The 14,676-nt window shown below is 42.6% G+C and overlaps 1 protein-coding gene across 4 annotated transcripts in view; it reads right to left on the reverse strand.

Annotated features, from left to right (window-relative positions):
• Positions 1 to 14,676, reverse strand: part of LOC135528187 (vitamin D3 receptor A-like) — an 84,342-nt gene that overhangs the window by 33,192 nt on the left and 36,474 nt on the right. For all 4 annotated transcript variants that reach the window (XM_064957091.1, XM_064957093.1, XM_064957092.1 and 1 more), the window contains one exon: positions 5,543 to 5,690. In XM_064957091.1, coding sequence (XP_064813163.1) covers positions 5,543 to 5,690 — 148 coding nt within the window. The remainder of the gene's footprint in view (positions 1 to 5,542; positions 5,691 to 14,676) is intronic.

Here is a 14,676-nt window from a genome sequence, read left to right on the forward strand (position 1 = left end):
CAGCACAGAGTAGCAGCAGATCGTCAACCCAGTTATGAAGCGGGACTAGACCATTTATCCAGTATCGGCTGCCATATTTTGTAGAACATTGGACTTCTATTGGAAGTATTGTTTCCATATGTCTTACACACCATAAATCCCGTAACCACATTTCAAAAGGTAGGTACAGTCTCCAATTTCCAAAATTGCAATATGAGCTTTTTGGCTAATAGAGTACAAAGAGACAGGTTTCCCTTCCTGGTTATTCCCATCAGCTGTACCAAACAGTGATTCATGGGTCTGGGGATAAAACTCTATCAAAGGCTCTAGATAAGTATTCAAAAATGAGAGCCCAGTAAACATGTAATTTAGGACATGTCCAGAATAAGTGGGTCAATGTCCCCTCGACGTGCTGCTTGCACCTCTCACACAGTAGTGAGGTGTCCGGGAATATTTTATGCAGTTTTACTTTTGAGTAATGTAACCTGTGTATCACCTTACCGTACAAGGTTGTGTCTGGCATTCACAGAACTGTGGTTTATATTCCTGAGAGCTTCTACCCAGTCCTCATCTGAGATTTCTGAACCAAGTTCTTGTTCCCAAGCCCTTTTAATGGTGTCTGGATACCTCTGTGGGCCTGTAGCACATCATACAGTCTAGAGACCTACCCTTTTGAATGGGGTTTAACAAGAATCAAGCTATCTAATGTAGGACTTTTTGGCTTCATGCCATACTGTGGGATATGTGTCCTTACGAAATTCCAGATTTGGAGGCATCTGAAAAAATTTGTTGTTGGCATGTTGAACTTTCCCTGTAATTTTTTAAATGAAGCAAACTGACCATCTACGTATAGATTACCAATTGTTGTGAGCCCCTTCTCCCTCCACTGTGAAAACACCACATCATCCAATGCAGGGTAGAAAGCATGATTCAGGTAAATCGGGCTGTCAATGTATACAGTGGGTATGTTAATGAAATGCCTAATCTGTTTCCAGATCGTGTGACAAATGACTGGGTTAGAGTCATAAGTGGATTTTTTCACATACGATGGGCTATTAACAAGTGCAGGGAGTGAGGAACGTTGACAGGAGGCCTGCTCAATCAAAAGCCATGCAGGCATATCCTTCTGTCTCATCGCAGGTAAACTTTCCCTCCAGAAAGACAATGTTCAGATTAGCAGCCCAATAATACAGTTTGAAGTGAGGAAGGCCAAAGCCCCCCTCTATCTTGTACTTGCATGCTTCTTTGAAATTCTGGCTGCCTTGTTATCCCATAAAAATGGAGTTACTATTGAATCCAGTTTCTTAAAATAGCTTTGTGGTATGAAATTGGGTAGACATTAGAAGAGGTAAAGAAAAAATACGACAAACCAAGGAGATAGGCAGAGTTTTCCAAAAACCTATATTTTGTTTAAGCTGATATATTTTCATGTCCCAATTCGTTTTCAATAGCTGATCAAAGTCTCGTCACTACAATGTCAAGGCTTGTGAACTTGTCCATCACTGTTCTAAACGGGGTAGATTGCAGTAATTGCATATCCACAGGCCGTGATATTGGCATCACTTTTTTGCCAGTTTACTTGTAGCCAGAGAAGGAGCCAAATGTGTTTATCAAGAAAAGTAAGGGTGGAATAGAAGTTTTAGGCTTGGACAAAAACAAAATAATATTGTCTGCATATAGGGAAATTTTGTGCTGTGTGTCCTTCATTTTAACAGAAGCTATAATCGGCACATGCCCGAATGCGAGTAGCAAGGGGTTCCATGGCTATAGCGAAGAGAGCAGGCGAAATAGGGCACCCCTGTCGGCACCCCTTGAACAGGCGGAATGACTGCGACATTTATTGATTGGTTACCACGGATGCCATTGGGTGTGCATAAATAATTGTTATCCAATTAATAAATTCCTTTCCAAACCCGAAGTGCTCCAGAACCGACATCATATACTTCCACTCAATCCGATCAAACGCCTCCTCTGCATCAAGAGCTATTACCACTGCCTCAACCTTATGATCGTGATACATTACCTTGAAAAGGCGTCTCAAATTGTAGTATATACAGTGGGGCAAAAAAGGGTCCTGTGTGGCTCAGTCGGTAGAGCATGGCGCTTGCAACGCCAAGCGTCGTGGGTTCGATTCCCCCTGGGACCACCCATATGTAAAAAAGTAGTGGCCCCAGCCGACTTGTAAGTCGCTTTGGACAAAAGCGTCTGCTAAATGGGATATATATATATTTTATAAAAGTATTTAGTCAGCCACCAATTGTGCAAGTTCTCCCACTTAAAAAGATGAGGCCTGTAATTTTCATCATAGGTACACTTCAACTATGACAGACAAAATGAGGGGGAAAAAAATCCAGAAAATCACATCGTAGGGTTTTTTATGAATTTATTTGCAAATTATGGTGGAAAATAAGTATTTGGTCACCTACAAAAAAGCAAGATTTCTGGCTCTCACAGACCTGTAACTTCTTCTTTAAGAGGCTCCTCTGTCCTCCACTCGTTACCTGTATTAATGGCACCTGTTTGAACTTGTTATCAGTATAAAAGACACCTGGCCACAACCTCAAACAGGTCACACTCCAAACTCCACAATGGCCAAGACCAAAGAGCTGTCAAAGGACACCAGAAACAAAATTGTAGACCTGCACCAGGTTGGGAAGACTGAATCTGCAATAGGTAAGCAGCTTGGTTTGAAGAAATCAAATGTGGGAGCAATTATTAGGAAATGGAATACATACAAGACCACTGATAATCTCTCTCGATCTGGGGCTCCACGCAAGATCTCACCCCGTGAGGTCAAAATGATCACAAGAACGGTAAGCAAAAATCCTAGAACCACACGGGGGGGACCTAGTGAATGACCTGCAGAGAGCTGGGACCAAAGTAACAAAGCCTACCATCAGTAACACACTACGCCGCAAGGGACTCAAATCCTGTAGTGCCAGACGTGTCCCCCTGCTTAAGCCAGTTCATGACCAGGCCCATCTGAAGTTTGCCAGAGAGCATTTGGATGATCCAGAAGAAGATTGAGAGAATGTCATATGGTCAGATGAAACCAAAATATAACTTTTTGGTAAAAACTCAACTCGTCGTGTTTGGAGGACAAAGAATGCTGAGTTGCATCCAAAGAACACCATACCTACTGTGAAGCATGGGGGTGGAAACATCATGCTTTGGGACAGTTTTTCTGCAAAGGGACCAGGACGACTGATCCGTGTAAAGGAAAGAATGAATGGGGCCATGTATCGTAAGATTGATGTTGATGGGAGGTTTTCACTCAAACGTGGCTGGGTCTTTCAGCATGACAATGATCCCAAACACACCGCCCAGGCAACGAAGGAGTGGCTTCGTAAGAAGCATTTCAAGGTCCTGGAGTGGCCTAGCCAGTCTCCAGATCTCAACCCCATAGAAAATCTTTGGAGAGAGTTGAAAGTCCGTGTTGCCCAGCAACAGCCCCAAAACATTTTTATTTTATTTTACCTTTATTTTACTAGGCAAGTCAGTTAAGAACAAATTCTTATTTTCAATGACTGCCTAGGAACAGTGGGTTAACTGCCTGTTCAGGGGCAGAACGACAGATTTTGTACCTTGTCAGCTCGGGGATTTGAACTTGCAACCTTTCGGTTACTAGTCCAATACTCTAACCACTAGGCTACACTGCCGCCTCTGCAACATCACTGCTCTAGAGGAGATCTGCATGGAGGAATGGGCCAAAATACCAGCAAGTGTGTGAAAACCTTGTGAAGACATACAGAAAATGTTTGACCTCTGTCATTGCCAACAAAGGGTATATAACAAAGCATTGAGATAAACTTTTGTTATTGACCAAATACTTATTTTCCACCATAATTTGCAAATAAATCCACTAAAAATCCTACAATGTGATTTTCTGGATTTTTTTCTCTCATTTTGTCTGTCATATTTGAAGTGTACCTATGATGAAAATTACAGGCCTCTCATCTTTTTAAGTGGGAGAACTTGCACAATTGGTGGCTGACTAAATACTTTTTTGCCCCTGTAAGTCCCAATTTCTGATCTTCTAATCGAAAAGACATAGGCCGGAAATTCAAACACATTCCTGGCCTGTATTTGGTCATTTAGCCGGCTGACACAGCCGTTCTGTATCCTCTGCCAGGGAGCTTGCTTATCAAGAACAGATCAGCCTCTTTTGGGTTGTCAAACGTAAGTGTTGATCCTTCGACTGCCACCTTAAACCGGGCTGGGAAGAGGAATCCATATCGGATGTTGGCCACCCTCCATTTGTTGCGTACCTCATTATACTCTTTCCGTTGGTTCCTCACCTCCAAGATAAGATCTGGGTAGAAAGACACCCTGGCTCCATTGTTGTTAAGGGGGAACTTTTGACTAGCCAGCTTGAGGATGAGATCCCGGGTCTGGGGATAGTGCAGCCGTACAGTGAATGGCCTTGGTGGCCCGCCCTTGGCCGGCTTCGTTGCCTGAGATCTGTGTGCGCGGTTGATCAGGATGGCCGTTTTGAAGTGTTCACTCGCCAGCAAAGCCTGTATCAGCTCCGAGACAAATTCAGTGGGTTTTCCTTTCTCAGTGTCCTCCTGGATCCCACATATTCGGATGTTCTGGCATCTTGAATGCGACTCGAGTATTTCCAGTCGGGCTTTCAGGGTTTTGTTGTCATTTTTTAACATTGCGCACTGTTTCTCTATGTCCTGTAGCCTGGCCTCGTGATCGACTGTCATCTGCTCAACCTCATGCACCATTCCTTTAGTTGCTTTCAACAGTTTCAGCCAAAGTCCCAATACTCTGAGATATCAGCCAACCTTGTATCCACCTTCTTGCTTAGTGAGTTTATGGCAGCCAGTATGTCGCTCTGTGGGGAACTCTTGGAAGCTAGGCTCTTCAGCTAACTCCTCGTGGGTTGGCGACATTAAAATTGGTTCGTTGTCTATCTCATTCAAATTATCTTGTTTAGCGCCCCCTTTTTTGGTGCCTTTTCCCTTTGTCATATTTGTTTGAAGTTATAGGTCGTGAGAGGTTAAGATAAATACTAATTTGTTTCAAAATAGAGCGGAGCTCTAGCAAAGCACGCTCTCTAGCGCCCCCCCACCCACTGATTCTTGACAAACACAACTTATAAATGCCTCATGAGCTTGATTAAAATTTTGCACACAATGGCAACCCAAAGTATAGCTATTTTGGGGGGTTTTGTTAGCAAACGATGCAATTGTAAACAAACACTGTACGGCCTCAAAACATGGTTAAAACTATAATGTTGATTTCATGAAAGGTCAGAACTTGCATCGATAGCTCGGTCTATGGAAATTTGAGTGGTTACATAACTCCAGCCACATCCCTCAGATAATTGTCCAAACGGTGTGAATTGTTTGAACTGTATAAGCCCTGGAGCCCGACAAGCTTCTTCACTACATCATGTTCATTAGGCCAAAACAATGGTCTAATAAGAAACGCAAATTGTCAAGTCCAGGTAGTCCCTCCCCGTGTTCATCTGTTTGGTGCCTAATGAACACAACCCTGGACCACCCTTCCTGCTCCACCATTCCTAGTATGCCCCGTCCTGGTCAGTACCCACCTGAAGAAGCCCTTGCAGCCCTCGCAGGTCATGGCGTTGAAGTGGAAGCCGGTGGCCTTGTCGCCGCAGACGCCACAGATGCGCGGCATGTTGCGGTTGAACTCATCCGGCACGACCACTGAGGTGCTCACAGCCATTGTCTCCATCACTGCAACGAGAGAGGAGCGAGAGTAGTTGATCAGTGGTCTGGCACAGGTCTTTGTCCTTCCCATATGTATCAGACAGGTTGCATTTGTTGCATCTAATTTTATAGGGACAGGTGTTGGAGAAATTAGCATAAGACAAAAAGAACACCCCCATGATTCTGCCCGTTATTGGCTATGTAGTGAGTCAATACGAACACACCATCTGGCCCTGTCAATGAAAAAAACAACAGTGAAGTAATGCACACCAGAGGTAACACGCCTGAAGCCTTTTCAATCGCACTCTGCCTCTCATTTCCTTTGACAGCTAAAGACCCTCTGGCATCGTCTGGACAGACCAGAGCAGAATAAATAATGCGATTGAAATTAAGTACTGAAGGGCAGTTCTCCTGTCGGACAAGTCAGGAGTATTTTTGGGTTGCCCCATGATTATGATCACTTGCCCGAAAATGTTCTATTTACTGCCTTTCACCTACATGTACAGTGCATTCAGAGAGTATTCAGACACCTTGACTTTCCACACATTGTTATGTTACAGCCTTATTCTAAATTGGATTCAATCGTTTTTTCCCCCCCTTCACCAATCTGCACACAATACCCCATAATGACAAAGCAAAAACAGATGATTTTTAAAAACATTTTGCAAACATACCGGTATAGATGACCAAAAAAACTGAAATATTACATTTACATAAGTTTTCAGACCCTTAACATTCAGTAGTTTGTTTAAGCACCTTTGGAAGCGATTACAGCCTCGAGGCTTTTTGGGTATGACTTGGCACACCTGTATTTGGGTAGTTTCTCCCATTTTGTCTCCCATTTTTCTGCAGATCCTCTCAAACTCTGTCAGATTAAATGGGGAGTATTGCTGCACAGCTATTTTCAGGACTCTCCAGAGATGTTTGATCAGGGTCTGGCTGAGCCACTCAAGGTCGTTGAGACTTATCCCGAAGCCACTCCCGAGTTCTCAACCAGGTTCATGGGGTAGTCACCTGGAATGCATTTCAATTAACAGGTGTGCCTTGTTAAAAAGTTAATTTGTGGAATTTCTTTCTTTCTTAATGAGTATATATATTTATTTATTTTCTTTTTTTTTTTTTGGGGGGGGATTCAATAATGCCAACGTGGGGTGTTGATTGATAGACATAGTTAAATCAAAATCAGAACTACCACAGGCCATAACATTATTCACCATTGTACTAGGGAAACCAACAAAGGGTTAGCCAAGATTTGAATAATTGAACAGCTGTTATCCATTTCTGTTGACAAAGGCACTGGTTGGTTGGAGCATTTAGTGTGTTTGTCCATGGTTCACGACAGGGCAAGAGCAGAAAAACAAGTTGTTTTTCCATTAAATAGTGATGATTGCACGCTTAGCAAGAAGCTGAAAACAATGTATACAGACAAGGGAGCCTCCATTTCTGGAAGGAAACATCAAGTTGTTCCTTGACTGGCTAAGAGTTGCATAAAGATCAATGCCTAATAAAAAGGCCAGGCTGCCCCAACGCTAGACAAGTCGCACATTGCCAGTCTCACGTCATTGTGCCAATCACTGAAACATGGGCTCCTGATCACCATCACACCCCAAACACAGAGACCTAAATGGAAACGAGGACTAACATTCCCAATTGTGTAGTAGTGAGCTTGCACTTTCAACATCTGTTGTATTTTGGTTTGCCTTGTAGCTTGGTCTAATTGTAATTTTGAAGGATAGAACCAGTTGTCCCATAAAACAATTCTCTTTGAACTCTACACAACATGGGGATAATCGCTTTCTTTCTAAACATGATCCACCCACCAACAATGCTGTGCATTGAACACAAATCTCAGTCCGGTCAATACCATTTAGGCATTGAGCAGATGCTAACAAGACCCAGTAAATAGACAGCTGTATCAACACGTGAAGCAACAATGCATGCTCTGCAAGTTTCACTGGATGGAAGCATATGTAAAACAAGTACACTATTAAGCTACAGAAGTTTCATGTGATCTACCCAGGTCAAGGATCCGCCACCCTTGCTTCGACTGCATCCATGTCCTCGTCTGGTCAGACACACCCCCTACACTAAAGTGCTGTGACCTTCTTGTCTTTGTGAGTTCTTGCCATTACAAATCTGATGTTCCAACACAGACATATGACAGTAAAAGACTGCCTGCCTGGAGCCTCACTCAGAGAATGAAAAGGATGGTTGCATGTCACGTTGCTGTGCAATAGACCTTGCTCCTCAGTGCCTCAGGCACAACTAATAATCAGAATTATTCATTTTGCCACCAGTCACGACACTGAAAGTGCAGGTTGTTCCCATTGTCTGTCCCTCCAGACCTGAGAAACATCAACCAACCACCAGTAGCCTCCACAGAACAGCACAGCTCCAGGACATCAAATGAAAGGGAAGAAAGTGTTGACGTTATCTAACCAGACACTCACACAGAGCAAACGACCCAGAAACCATTAAAGATGGGGGAGCCGTAGGAGAGGGGGCCATGTGAGCCGCGTTAAGTCACTGACCATGTGCCTGTGAGCCATCGCTAAGTCGGAACATTTCCCTCCATTTCTTTACACACAAAAAGGACTGATTGTTTGGTACAAACGGCTTGCTAGATTAAAATCGCTAACCCCTTCTAATATTATGCTTTGTATCAAGTAAAGAACAAACACTAGAGTCTGGTAATAATTTACTTAAAAAATGTTTAGGCTTCGTATTTAACTTACTGGAGCAAGTAGAGTTAAGTGCCTTGCTCAAGGGTAGATACATTTTTTTTTGATTATCTAGTCAGTTCGGAGATCCAAACCAGCAACCTTTTGGTTACTGGCCCAACGCTGTGCCACCCTGGATGAGATCGAAAAATTCCACAGATTTAGACACAGGTTACACCCCTTTATGTAATTGGTTTATCCCAGTTAAGGGGTGTTTCATTGTTTATCTAAAACGTTAGGCTAATGTTTATGCTAATGATGTCTTTGTTTGCATTAAATGGCCAATGCAGCCATTTTTATATCAATATCAAATAATTTATTGGTAACGATTATCTTACCATAATAGCTGTCCATTAAAATGGACAAAAATAGATTTTTAGTGGGGAGGGGGAAACTGAAAACTAGCTGTTATTGGCAGAGAGGTTTGGATGTCTGTTATTAGTCTATAAACCAATTTACCACCTGGTGATGTCACCAGTCAAGCCAAAATTCCTGCCCATGCAAACAGGCTTATTAGAAGGTCCTGTGTAGATTGACTGCACCTTTAACGCAATGAGAATGTGCATGGTTTCTGCCAGGATGGGGCAAGTCCTTACAGGATCCTCGGTCTCCCCATTCAGGTAACAGGCTGTTACTACTAAATCTCTGCCATTGAGACGTTTTGCCTGTGTCAAGGTCATCTTGCTGTAGGCCAAGTAAGTTTGTTTTTCTGAACTAAATATTTTTGTCAACTATTTTTTACATCTCTAAATGTGTAAAGAACTCTGGAGCCAGTCTTCATCACCTGCACTGTCAAATAAATGACACTTATTTAGCTAATGCAGCTAACGCGCACCCCGTGGTTGCATTGCTCTGATTGGTCTGGGAGACAGCACACGAGTTACACTCTCCAAAAAACATCAGGTCAATGCACCATGTTGTGCCTCCTTGTTTTGCATGTTATCAAAGCAACAATTATAGGGGCGAAAGTGAGCTGAAGGGCCCCAACAACAACAAAAAGCAGGTGGGCAGCATCCTATTCTTACTGAGGTAAGAGCAGGCGAGGGTAAGACAGGGTGAGATGCACACACGTGACCCGTCAGGGGAGAAACGCATGGTGGCATACGGTAGGGCTACATGATTTAGACCAAATATCTAATTGTGATTTTTTGGGGGGCCAGATAGTGATTTTGCAAGTTTCAAACACTTAGTAATTCCATCAGACATGGTTAAAACAAGTGTCAGGGTAGAGAACATCACTTCTAAAATGAGATCAACAAATTAATACATACTGTGCTAACTGAACACAGAACCAAATATTTTCTAACATTGTTATCGGCTTTATATTATTACTACACCTACATATTAACAAACACTTTTGCCCCAATTTCATGGTATCCAACTGGTAGTTAGTCTTGTCCCATCACTGCAACTCCCATACGGACTCGGGAGAGGCAAAGGTCGATTTTCAAACACTTAGTAATACCATCAGACACGGTTAAAACACAACCCAGCCAAGCCACACTGCTTCTTGACACAATGCCCGCTTAAAACGGAAGCCAGCCACACCAATGTGTTGGGTTAGGGTTAGGGTTAGGGAACACCATACACCTGGCGACCGTGTCAGAGGGCATTGCGCCCGTCATAGTCGTTGGTGTGTGATGGGACAAGACAATCCCTGCCGGCTAAACCCTCCCCTAATCCCGATGACGCTGGTCAAAATGGGTCTCCTGGTCGCGGCCGGCTGCGACAGAGCTTGGACTCGAACCAGAATCTCTAGTGGCACAGCTAGCACTGGGATGCAGTGCCTTAGACCACTGCGCCACTTGGGAGGCCCACAAACATAATCAAAATATAGTGTGCTATTAGCACAGCACATGAGTTCCCAAATAACCTAAGTTAATTATTTATTCAGGCAGCCATAGGCAGTAGATGGAATAGGAAGATTATGATTGTAGGCTCAATCATTATGATAATTGAAATAAATCAAAGTACCTGAAAAACATGTAATACGTAGCCTACTGATTGCAAGATGCAGCCTGTGTCCAAAACATTGTAGTCTGGTCCATTCCTTCAAAGTAGCATGTTTCAACTTCTCCCTTAATTTTGTTATACAGCTTTGGGATGGAGACTTGCACAGCAGCAGGAAGTAGGGTTGCTGTGGGTGTTGCAGCACCCCCTGAATTTTTGCTTCACTAAAGTCGTGCACTGGGCCGTTAATAGTCCTGTATTAGCGGACCGGTATATCAGTCTGTAGCGCAGGCAAAATATTTTACTTGAGCCTGAAAATGTATCGGCAATCAATCAAGCACAACACTTGCATTTGGTTGATATCGCCCTGTAGCCAAAATACTGCTATTTCCAATGAAGATGCGCCCTTCATTGGCACCAAATCGACTTCTCGTTAGCACTAGCAGCATTCATGTTTCCAACACGACCAATGCCCTTTCTCTCTCACCAGCATGCAGGGACACTTGTGTCCCACATCACCACATAACCCAAAATATTGTAGTTTCCATTGATTGAAGATGGTGTACAAAACCCAAAGTATAAAATGCAAAAACTAAAACTAAAGAACGGGAAGCATAGAAATAACGCACTAAGAACAGATTCTTATACGCTTCTTATACTTGCTTTCAATGAGTGACAGATCTAACACATATTTCTATGTAAATTTGTTCAGGTTGCCCAAAAAGTTACATACTGCAGCTTTAACGGATTGTCAAATAAAATCACAGCCTTATGATATGGATATTGCACATGCCAATACTGCAATTTTGATCTGAAATCTACTAATTGTGCAGAACCTAGCATACAGGCCATGTCATCAATCCTGGGCACTTCTGGAGCAGAGACATGGTTGTTTAGCCATGGGCACAGTGGGCAGGGTTCAACACATGCCCAGCTGTACAAACAGATACACTAATGAAATCACCAGGCTTCCCTAAGCAGCCCTGGATATGGGCATCTGAAATGCGATCATTTGTATTATCATCTTGCTCATACATTTTATTTAACATTTTTTAAGTCTGCATTATCCCTGGGGGAAAAAAGCCCTTGCCCCAGATCCAAACAACTGGAGCCACTGAACTTTAGACCTTGTTTTTGCCATTGGCTGGAAATTAATAAGACGTTTGTGTTTTTGGCAGGCTGACAAAAGTGAGACTAGATTTGAGTAACTGGAGCATCAGCATCTGTGGGTTCGATTAGGCTCAAAATGGCTAAAAACAAAATAACTTTATTCTGAAACTCAGTCTATTCTTGTTCTGAGAAATGAAGGCTATTCCATGTGGGAAATTGCCAAGAAACTGAAGATCTCGTACAATGCTATGTACTACTCCCTCACACAGAACAGCGCAAACTGGCTCTAACCAGAATAGATTGAAAGGCCCCGGTGAACAACTGCGCAAGAAGACAATTACATTTGAGTGTCTCGTTTGAGAAACAGACACCGCACAAGTCCTCAACTGACAGCTTCATTAAATAGTACCTGCAAAAACACCAGTCAACAGTGAATAGGAGACGACTTCGTTTCCTGCCATTTTGAGCCTGTAATCAAACCCATAAATGCTGAAGCTCCAGATACTCAACTACTAAAAGGCCAGTTTTATTGCTTCTTTAAATCAGAACAACCGTTTCCAGCTGTGTTAACATGACAGCAAAATGGTTCTAATGATCAATTAGCCTTTTAAAACTGATAAACTTGGATTAGCTAACACAATGTGCCATTGGAACAAAGAAGTGGATGGTTGATAAATGGGCTTCTACACACCTATGTAGATATTCCATAAACAAAATCAGCCATTTCCAGCTACAACAGTAATTTACAACATGAAATGTCTACACTGTATTTCTGATCCATTTGATCTTATTTTAAAATGGACAAAAAAAAGGGGGGTGAAAGGTTTTCTTTAAAAAACAAGGACATTTCTAAGTGACCCAAACCTTTTGAAAGGTATTGCATGCATGTACAGTGGGGCAAAAAAGTATTTAGTCAGCCACCAATTGTGCAAGTTCTCCCACTTAAAAAGGAGAGAGGCCTGTAATTTATCATCATAGGTACACTTCAACTATGACAGACAAAATGAGAAGGAAAAAAAATCCAGAAAGTCACATTGTAGGATTTTAATGAATATGCAAATTATGGTGGAAAATAAGTATTTGGTCACCTACAAACAAGCAAGATTTCTGGCTCTCACAGACCTGTAACTTCTTTTTTGGAGAAAAAAAAAACGTTCCTGTTTTAAACTGGATATTTTGTCAGGAAAAGATGCTAGAATATGCATGTAATTGACAGCTTTGGATAGAAAACACTAACGTTCCCAAAACTGTAAAGATATTGTCTGTGAGTATAACACTGATGTTGCAGTTGAAAGCCTGAGAAAAATCCAATCCGGAAATGCCCCAGGTTTTGAAAGCGCTGCGTTTCAATGACTCCCTAATTCAGCTGTGAATGTACCATCAACGAGTTTACGCTTTCTACGTATTCCCCAAGGTGTCTACAGCATTGTGACGTAGTTTTACGCATTTCTGTTGAAGAATAGCCATAGACGGCCACATTGCGTAAGTGGTCACATGGTGGCGCCGAGAGAGATTCTCGTGTAAAATACAGGAGGTAGCCATTACTCCAATCGGTCAGAGTGAAAAACGAAAATGATATATTATCGAATAGATATTAGAAAAACACCTTGAGGATGGATTCTAAACAACGTTTGCCATGTTTGTCGATATTATGGAGCTAATTTGGAATATTTTTCGGCGTTGTGGTGACCGCAATTTCCGGGCGATTTCTCAGTCAAACGTGAAGAACAAATGGTTCTATTTCTCCTTTTGGGAAAAAAATTAACTTTGGCTGGGAGTCTCGTGAGTGAAAACATCCGAAGTTCATCAAAGGTAAACAATTTAATTTGATGCTTTTCTGATTTCCGTGACAAGTTTGCCTGCTGCTAGCAAGGCATAATGCTATGCTAGGCTATGATAAACTTACACAAATGCTTGTCTAGCATTGGCTGTAAAGCATATTTTGAAAATCTGAGATGACAGGCTGATAAACAAAATACTAAGCTGTGTTCCAATATATTTAACTTGTGATTTTCATGAATAGGAAGATTTATGTCCGTTGCGTTATGCTAATTAGTGTCAGATGATGATTATAACGGTCCCGTTCACAGGCTGGGCGTCACTACAGGTTAAGAGGCTACTCTGTCCTCCACTCGTTACCTGTATTACATGGCACCTGTTTGAACTTGTTATCAGTATAAAAGTCACCTGTCCACAACCTCAAACAGTCACACTCCAAACTCCACAATGGCCAAGACCAAAGAGCTGTCAAAGGACACCAGAAACAAAATTGTAGACCTGCACCAGGCAGGGAAGACTGAATCTGCAATAGGTAAGCAGCTTGGTTTGAAGAAATCAACTGTGGTGGCAATTATTAGGAAATGGAAGACATACAAGACCACTGATAATCTCCCTCGATCTGGGGCTCCACGCAAGATCTCACCCCGTGGGGTCAAAATGATCACAAGAACGGTAAGCAAAAATCCCAGAACCACACGGAGGGACCTAGTGAATGACCGGCAGAGAGCTGGGACCAAAGTAACAAAGCCTACCATCAGTAACACACTACGCCGCCAGGGACTCAAATCCTGCAGTGCCAGACGTGTCCCCCTGCTTAAGCCAGTACATGTCCAGGCCCATCTGTTTGAAGTTTGCCAGAGAGCATTTGGATGATCCAGAAGAAGATTGAGAGAATGTCATATGGTCAGATGAAACCAAAATATAACTTTTTGGTAAAAAAAAAAATCAACTCGTCGTGGAGGACAAAGAATGCTGAGTTGCATCCAAAGAACACCATACCTACTATGAAGCATGGGGGTGGAAACATCATGCTTTGGGGCTGTTTTTCTGCAGATTGGGAGAAAACCTCCTTCCATCAGCAAGGGCATTGAAGATGAAACATGGCTGGGTCTCTCAGCATGACAATGATCCCAAACACACCACCCGGGCAACGAAGGAGTGGCTTCGTAAGAAGCATTTCAAGGTCCTGGAGTGGCCTAGCCAGTCTCCAGATCTCAACCCCATAGAAAATCTTTGGAGAGAGTTGAAAGTCAGTGTTGCCCAGCAACAGCCCCAAAACATCACTGCTCTAGAGGAGATCTGCATGGAGGAATGGGCCAAAATACCAGCAACAGTGTGTGAAAACCTTGAAGACTTACAGAAAATGTTTGACCTCTGTCATTGCAAACAAAAGGGTATATAACAAAGTATTGAGATGAACTTTTGTTATTGACCAAATACTTATTTTCCACCAT

This window comes from Oncorhynchus masou, chromosome 33 (genome assembly GCF_036934945.1).
Source record: "Oncorhynchus masou masou isolate Uvic2021 chromosome 33, UVic_Omas_1.1, whole genome shotgun sequence".
Lineage (NCBI taxonomy): Eukaryota > Metazoa > Chordata > Actinopteri > Salmoniformes > Salmonidae > Oncorhynchus > Oncorhynchus masou.